At 28.0% G+C, this 9,376-nt stretch overlaps 1 protein-coding gene across 1 annotated transcript; it reads left to right on the plus strand.

Annotated features, from left to right (window-relative positions):
* The first annotated feature begins 5,730 nt into the window (after positions 1-5,730).
* On the plus strand, positions 5,731-8,272 carry LOC111036714. The gene is made up of 3 exons (XM_022318846.1): positions 5,731-6,213; positions 6,426-6,584; positions 7,156-8,272. Exons 1-3 carry the CDS (start codon positions 5,759-5,761, stop codon positions 8,255-8,257), a joined length of 1,716 nt encoding a protein of 571 aa, XP_022174538.1. The 5' UTR covers positions 5,731-5,758; the 3' UTR covers positions 8,258-8,272.
* Positions 8,273-9,376: the final 1,104 nt, after the last annotated feature.

The raw sequence follows: 9,376 nt of genomic DNA on the forward strand, positions 1-9,376 counted from the left end.
ACAGGACGCATAGAATCAACTACACATGAGTACCCTGAAACAGAACCAGCAGGGACTACTGAGTCAAAGCACACGGAGTCGACAACCGAATATTCATCAGGGGATACCACATTATCTGATCAAACACATGTAACTGGACATAAACACACTGTTACTACGCCTTTAGGGTCTACTGTTTCGAAAGAACCTCAATCTTCAACAGCCTATTCCACAGAAATTTCAGAATTTACTACAGGGTCTGATCAGACAGAATTTTCAACGGAGTTTATTTCAACCACTACTCCAGTACCGTTTGATGAACGTCCCTATTTTATATTCAATTGTATTTTTTTCATTTTTATTTTTTTCATTGTTCTTATTTTAGTTATAATATTCTTTAGGCGTAGGTCTTCGACAAATAATGTGTGTGTCAACTCCACTTATATTTCATCATATAATATTTAATTTAGGCTAAAAATCTTTGTTGTTGAAGCCTCAATAAACTTTATAAAAAAAAAAATATTTAATTCTTCATAGACAAGATTTAGATTTATGTTTTCCTATTATATTTTTATTGCATACATTTTCGTGTACAATACACATATTTGTATTCAAGTTTTAATTTGTGGTTTTTAATATCCCAATTTAATGTCTGAAATAATCTTATTTTACAGAGATATTTGGTAAAGTTAGAAACCATTTCTTTGAATTATTATTTTATTCAGCTTATTTATTTGTTTAGTTTTAGTTTGATAGGATAAGTGTATTTTTTTATTATTTAATTAACCTGAGTTTACAGTTTTTGTATTACGTTTATTCGTTTTGGCCATTTAACTGTATGCTATTTATTTTGCTAGACTAATTTTATGTTTGATTAATAATATGTTATGTACATTTAATTAAACTGTTTAATTTTTTTTAAATTTTTTTTTCCCATCTGATTTTGTGATCAATATTTTAGTTTATGGTTTTTTGAAATTTTATCCATTAATTTAAAAATGCATATTATTCTATTTATGTTAATTGTATTATTTTTAAATGAGTTATGCTTCAGAAGCATTTCTTATTATGCCACGGGTATGGTAATTTTTATTTCATTTAAATATTCCAAAAATTCAAAAGTCATAATATCATTTTTATTATTTCAGTAATAATACTTATATTTTAAAAATAATCATAGTTTAAAGCTAACCCAATTTTAGGATGTTTTGACCTTCGTATATTTTCAATTTTATCTTAATATTTTTTATCCTAAATCCAAATTTAATTTAATTTAAAGTTTGTCTTTTGTTTAATGTTGAATTTTTATTTTTGTTTTACCATAGCTGTACGCCCCCCCTTCCCCCCGACTTAACAATTTCACATGAATATTCTCGCTGATATTGGTACAGGTGTTACACAAAAAAATTAATAATTAAATTTTATTTTAGAATTTATTATTTTACAATATTTTAATTTATAATATGTTCATGGAACTATTTATGTACAATATGTAATAATATGTAAACTCTAAAAAACCCAAAAGCCACAAAGAGCAATGTATAAAATTATATTATACAATAAATAGTACCTAGAGTGAAAAGTATGTAAACCATTTTCTAAATTCTTGTCCAGCCGGCCCAGCCTTACTGTTCTTTCGTAGAAGGAAGGTATACCAAATGGTTGAATGAGGTAAAAGTCTTATAATAATATTAGATTCCTAGCTGAACTGCTTAAACTATATGTTATAAATTCTTATATTATTTGAACTAATCAATACATCAAAATAGAAAATGTGTGCCATACATTTATATTCTACATTTATATACCTACAAATATTTACATAGAACATTAAAAAGTTTATTAGAATGGTTCACTAATTATTTGGAAACATTGTTAAACTTTAAAACTTATACATATATATTTTATGTTGTTTATGTTTATAATAATATGTATTATTTAATATTATATTTTTCATACCTGTTAAATTATTATGAAGTAAACGATATGTATTTCTTTATTCTTTTTAAAATGCCTAAAGTGCTTAATAAATTGTACAGTAGTAATAGTAAAGCTAATAGCCCTGAACAATTATATTTTGATGGGTTGATTATAAATTAGAAATAAAAATTAATAGTGTTTTAATTATACCTAAATGTTTATGAAAATAGAAATCAATATTATAATTTTTACAAATTAGATCATTTTTTTAAGACGTGAAAGTAGAATTGGGTTATAAATCTACAAAATAAGAAATTTACACCTTCTATATAAAAGTATATAATATAGTTAACATTTTAAACCAATGATTATTTTCTAAGGATACCCAAATGATTTATATAAATAAGCCTCAGTAAGCAGTAGATTTCTATTCAGTATTTTCAATTTGTATTATAGAGGTTAAATAAATTTAACACTAGTAGATCACAATAATTTTTAGACACAATAACTTTCATCCGTGGTTAATAGAAGAGACTACTGAAAATAGTAAATTTTAGACAAATTATTAGATTGATGTTAAGTTTAATAATTATTTGTCATAGGTATTGCTATTCAATGTCGACTAATTTTTAAGTTAATTATTGAGACGTTAAAAAAAACAATTGAGTCTTCGATCGACAATGAAACAACATAAATAATACGTACGTGTGTTTTGAGGTATTATATTAATATGTATGATGTAAATTATTAACTACTATAGATAAGTAAAATTACAATATTAATCAAACACAGGTACAATTAAATGTACAAATATTGTTAATGAATAATAGTATGATTGGTAAAAAAAATTAGTGGGTAATTATATAAATATTATAAATATACAATAGATAAACTACAATAGTATGCATCTACCAACTACTTAATGTCTTAACGTACCTATGAATGCTTATAAGAAGAGCCTGAAAGTTCATGCATTGGCATGTTTTTACTGAGTTTATCAAAAAGTTGCTGGATAAGCTACCTAAAAATTTGAATCACAACCTATCGAGTTCATAAATGAAATTTTATTTTGCATATTTTTGCATCTTTTGATTTTTTTTATAATTACCTATGCATATTTTAAAATAAAATTGCATTTTATTGCATTTTGTTTTGGTTATTTTTTTTTTATTTATTAATATTTTAGACTGAGTATATTTCAGAATATATATCTCGAAAAATATGTCTTTATAAATACTTTGCCAATATTCAATAAAAACCTGTCTGATAGGCGATAAGTCGGTTATAATTCTGCCTATATTTAATGGTTATATTCTCAAATAGTCCAATTGGAACATGTTATCGAGAAAAACGAGCGATTTGAGACACTGTAAACAAAAGTCATGTCAGGAGAAGAAACAACCATAGAAAATCTTCAAGTTAATGACTTCATACATTACAAGTATGCGCCAATGTATTCTGTTGATATAGAACGGAGCTTTAATCTTTACAAAAATACGTTGGCTGATAATCGTAGTTCATATTTTGTATTTGAAAACCTGTCAAAACCCCTAGTTGTAAATTGTAATTCTTGAAATAAATACAACATAATATACCATATTAAATCAACTGTTCATATTTTTCCCCATCGTTTAATTATTATTTTCAACAAAAACGAAAAAATGTATTGTAAAAAAAAAATGCATATTTAGCTCATATTTTAATGATTTTAAGGGCATATTTTGAGAGTTTTTAGTGCATGAACTTCCGGGCCCTACTTATAAATATTAGGTACTGTTTATGAAATATATATTTGAGTGAAATCGTTCAAGAATCATCATCAAAGGTTTTTATTAATTAGACAACAAATGAAACAAATTAACTATGTATTATATAAACAAATAATAAAAGAAAATTGGCATCCACAATAACAGGCATACATTTTATACCAGACCAAAATGTATAATACTGTATAGTAAATAGTAATATATTAAAATGTGTTTTCAAAATTATGATATGATAAGAATATAAGATACTAGGTTGTAACTTATTAGTGATGACGGATTCAAATGTTTATATGGTTAGTATTAAGAGCCTAGCAATCTAGTTTATTATCTTTATCTGAGTAATATTATGCTATTTTTATTTTATATAATATGTACTATTATACTAGAGAGCCTTGATAAATGATAATATTAACAAGGATCCATGAATTGTACAAGTGCAGTACACTCGAACCTCCTGCTTATCGAAAATTATCCATAAACGCGGTTTCTCGATCACCGGGGTTAAAGTGTTAGCTTTGTTAATAATTGAGTGGTAAGGAGGGAGGTAGGTAAACGACACCAGCTTGTGTAAACAATTGTTGGAAAAATATTTGCTTATCCCAAGGACTAATTATATTATCAGGTGTCAGTAAAAACATTCATAAGAAATTAAAAATTGTAAAACGTCTAGACGATATTCAAAAGTTTATTATTACAATAATTCATGCACATAAAAAGTTTTTTAGAGGACGCCACACCCGTATGTGTGGTCTCCGTTTTACAAGTGCTTAACATAGATATCAAATATAAGCTTAGCAGATCAAGTTTAATTCCGTTAGTCTAAAAATTAGAGTGAAATGATCTATTATGAAACTTGATGGTAAGAACATAATCTGTGTTTCTATGTCAATTTTTTAGCATTTTAACCTTAATTGATATGATTCAGCGTAAAGTAAAAAATGGCCATAACTTCCATAAAAAATGAAATATCGTAAAAAACCAACATTGGGTCACAGATAACATTACCATCAAGTTTCATTAATAGGTCGGTTCACTCTAGTTTTTAAGGTAACGAAATTAAACGTGATTTACTGAGCTTACATTTTCTATGCTACGCTTTTATAAGACGGAGATGACACGTCATGTGGGTGTGGCATTCTCTTAAATCGAAAAATCTCTGAATGTATTATTCTTTATTAAATTTAAATAAACAATAATTTAATGTTTCGAATTTTAGAAACTGTATCGTTATTTTCTAAGTCCCGGTAGGTACCTACTGAATATTTCGCTAAAAACTGCAATTAATTTTTAATAAAAACGAGATAGAACGATGTCGAGAAGTCTATATCGAGTGCTTTGATAAAAAGACCCAAAAATATTAGCTGGCTTAATATCTAAACTTGTCTCGTTATATTATACTAGTGGTTTCTTGTGATTAGTAATAAAAAAGTTCAATTCTAAGCCATTTTATTAATACAATTGTTAATATAGACACTTTATGTCTATACGTGTCAACATATACAGATATAACCATTATTTTTGAACCATAGAGGTATAATTTAATTCTGTTAATTGTTTGTACGTTTCGAAAAAAATAACTGATGGGACGATATTCAATTATCTTTAAATTTAAATGAAGTTGGTTTCGGCATTAATGGGGATTAATAATATTATTGTTATTATTTTTTGATTGTGGTTATCGTACGAAATACGTTGATTAATCGATATGACTAACAAATTAGATATAAATGTAGGTACCTACTTTAAAAATATATATTTCGTGGTCTCAGATTTGTCGAAAACTTATTTCAGGGCAGTACTCATATATAAGTGAACTTTCTATAATTTTTTTTTTACCTATTTGACGTGGCCGTAACTGAATCATGTTTATAATAAACATTACTGTATACAAGTGTCTCGACATGTTGATTCAACGTGTCAAAAAAATGAAAACGTTTCGGAGCGTTTCTCGTTACTCGTCCACTCGATAAGATAATATTAATTATATATCGCATGGTTACATATTATGTATAGGTGTTTGCGTTTAGATTACTCAAATTTTGTCGTCGATTTTCGGTACTCTAGTCATTAGTTAGATGTGAGAATTCGACAATATGCGACCTCTATCAATTATTGCGTTTTTCGTTGTGTTTGCACACGTCCGGGGTTACGATGACAAACCGACGGTAGATTTCGGACGGTTGCCCGACGACACCGAACCGGAATGGTACGCGCTGAGCTTGGTGCCGGACTTTGATACGGTAAACCCTTCGTTCGCCGGCCGAGTGGATATCTCGATCGTAGTGAAAACCACCACGGACGAGATCACGTTTAACTCCAAGGACTTGGTGTTGCACGAAATCACGATGACAGACGATAACACCAACGGCGATGTTAGGGTCGACTCCTGGAAGTACGTGGAAGAACTGGAACAAGTCAAAGTCAAGATAGACGGACATATTTTGGCAAAACAAAAATACACAATACATATTGATTACAGTGGTTATTTGAACGACGATGCGTCCAATATTTTCCACACCTCTTACGATGCCTACCCACGTGTAAAAAAGTAGGTTTGCATGTTTATTGCTTTTCGTTGCACATCGGTATATCGAAAAAACGAGACTATACACACTCGATTTCGATTAAATAAAATGTATATTTAAACAACAACTAACTGTATTATATTTCATCTAATGGTTCAAACTTTTTCTATAATTATTTTTAGATTGTCAATACTGTATTATTGTTATATATATATATATGTATATATATTTACAGATGGGTGGCTGCTAACAATCAATTACAAACCAAACACGCAAGAAGTGCTTTTCCTTGTTATGATGAACCACATTTTAAAACACCATTTAACGTATCAATACAAATTAAAAGGAACGAAATCACTTTGTCAAACATGCCAATTTTGAACACAGTTGACATGTAAGAATTGCAATCGATTGATTATTTTTAAAACTATAAATTGGAAATGCAACTTAAAAAGCTATATTTTTTATTTCAAATTAATATTAATTAATTGAATTAAAAACAAATTGGTAAATTCTAACGAGTACACCGAAAATATGATGCGATTTCTGTTTTTTTTTTTTTTTTTGGCACTGAAATAATAAAACCATTGAAGATTATAAAGTTCGAATATAGTGCTAAAAATATTGAACATTTTTCAATTAATTGTTATAAAAATTCCAAAAATAAATTGTCTGAACCATGAAACACTATGTTAAATTGTAGTGATCTTTATGTTCGTCTTTTTTATTCTCTAAAATCAAACTAACATATTAGAGAAATATGATTTATTTTTTTGTTTTTAGTACTATTATGACTTACCTAACTGCCTATTATATTTTAGAAAATTTAACTGACAAGTGATAGGAAGTATATGAGCTAGTCTGAGGGTCTAGTCCTTTTATCTGTACTAAATTCACCAGTCTCACCGTTTATTTTGTAAGATAATTTATACTTATTAAAATAATTCAATTTGTGTTGATTTTAGATATGAGCCCGTTGCAAAAGATTCAACCAAATACACATACAAGACCTGGGTTAATTTTATTCAAACTCCACCAATTTCAACATTTATGGTTACCATTTTCGTTGGTGAACACAAGCGACATGACAAATTCCGTCAAAGCTTAAGTCTAGGGGATGGCTTATATCTGGAAAAATACATGATGAAACGGGCTCTTGATCCACTAAACGCAATAAATAATAACAAAAACGAAGGACAAACTACCACCATTGTTACTACAGAAACTTCACCAATGTCTGAGAGTACAGTGACTGAAACATCTGAACCCACTTCCACCATTGTTACTACAGAAACTTCACCAATGTCTGAGAGTACAGTGACTGAAACATCTGAACCCACTTCCACCATTGTTACTACAGAAACTTCACCAATGTCTGAGAGTACAGTGACTGAAACATCTGAACCCACTTCCACCATTGTTACTACAGAAACTTCACCAATGTCTGAGAGTACAGTGACTGAAACATCTGAACCCACTTCCACCATTGTTACTACAGAAACTTCACCAATGTCTGAGAGTACAGTGACTGAAACATCTGAACCCACTTCCACCATTGTTACTACAGAAACTTCACCAATGTCTGAGAGTACAGTGACTGAAACATCTGAACCCACTTCCACCATTGTTACTACAGAAACTTCACCAATGTCTGAGAGTACAGTGACTGAAACATCTGAACCCACTTCCACCATTGTTACTACAGAAACTTCACCAATGTCTGAGAGTACAGTGACTGAAACATCTGAACCCACTTCCACCATTGTTACTACAGAAACTTCACCAATGTCTGAGAGTACAGTGACTGAAACATCTGAACCCACTTCCACCATTGTTACTACAGAAACTTCAAAAATGTATCATAGTACAGCTACCGATAAAATGAAATCGACATTGATTTTTGGTGAGAACATTAAACCGTTTTATGAGCGCCCGTATTTTATATTTAATTTTATTTTCACAAGTGTATTAATACTTGTTGCGCTTTTAATGGGCATAGTATTTTTCTGGAATAAGCTCATTAAAACAAAATGTTTTCAAAATAATGATGTAAATATTTTTTTGTAAAATATTAAAATATATTTAGTTAGTTTTGATTTTCTGTAATTTAGTGATTTTTTGTTAATTTTATTTTGATAAGTTTTAATTTATTTAATATATATTTACAATATTTTTCTTGTCAATGATTTTGATTTATAAAAAAATATATAATTTTTTTACTAAAACTTGTTCTGTATACCTAATTGAATGAGTAATTAATATTTGAAAATGTGTTCATATTGTTGAAACAAATTTAATAAAATACATTTCAAAATGTCTTTTTTTCAAATAGTTCTTTAAATTTTGACTAACACCAATCCATTATACCAAAAGTTGATGAACCTATCCAATATTTAATATTCAGGACATAATAATGTTCATAAGATAATAAAGATTTTTTTTTTTTTGAAAAAATAATACAAGTTTCTTGATTACCTACTATGCGTGTAATATAATCAATTATCTTATTAATCGTTCATTATGGTTCGACTTTCGACCATTAGTGAAACGATTAATGTTTGATTTAAAACCATCCCAAATATAAACAATCGTATTAATTGTAACTACCTTCTACATTTATATTATATTATTATTCATAAATTATTTTTACTTACAGTTTTTATTGAAAATCAGTTGACTTTATAATAATCTTAAGAACAAAATTAGCATCACTATACAAAAGACACTCATCATATTATATTAATCATTATTTCATGATGACATTGTGCAACAAAAATAATAAAGATAATCTATTTTGACACCCAAAATCATTAACATATATTTTAAATAATATAGGTATAGTATTTAAACTCGTTAGTTCTAGATTATAGGTAGGTAGTTCACATTTTTAATTAATTATGATGTGTCATAGAATTTTACATTTTTATCTTCTCACATTTTTTCGTAGTATCAATAACAATCTTAATATTAAAACCATGAAACTTTCAGTAAGCACTTTTCACTAAACTTAGTAACCCGCCGTTATATATAATAATATATTACAAATTCTTGTTTATTCTAAAAAATAAATTGTAGCCACTTATGTTTGAAAGTTTGAAATTTGTACCTTGAAAACTATAATTTAAAACTTTATAAATGTCATAAACCAGAATAAGAATCTTTAAAATTTCAAACAAATACTAAATA

Source organism: Myzus persicae, unplaced genomic scaffold (assembly GCF_001856785.1).
Source record: "Myzus persicae strain clone G006 unplaced genomic scaffold, MPER_G0061.0, whole genome shotgun sequence".
NCBI classification, from domain to species: Eukaryota; Metazoa; Arthropoda; class Insecta; order Hemiptera; family Aphididae; genus Myzus; species Myzus persicae.

Excerpts from the sequence above, each read along its gene's own strand:
- LOC111036714 (XM_022318846.1), top strand. The coding sequence starts at position 5,759 with ATGCGACCTCTATCAATTATTGCGTTTTTCGTTGTGTTTGCACACGTC. Across the intron at positions 6,214-6,425 it reads GCCTACCCACGTGTAAAAAA|ATGGGTGGCTGCTAACAATC; the intron begins GTAGGTTTGCAT and ends ATATATTTACAG. Across the intron at positions 6,585-7,155 it reads ATTTTGAACACAGTTGACAT|ATATGAGCCCGTTGCAAAAG; the intron begins GTAAGAATTGCA and ends TGTTGATTTTAG.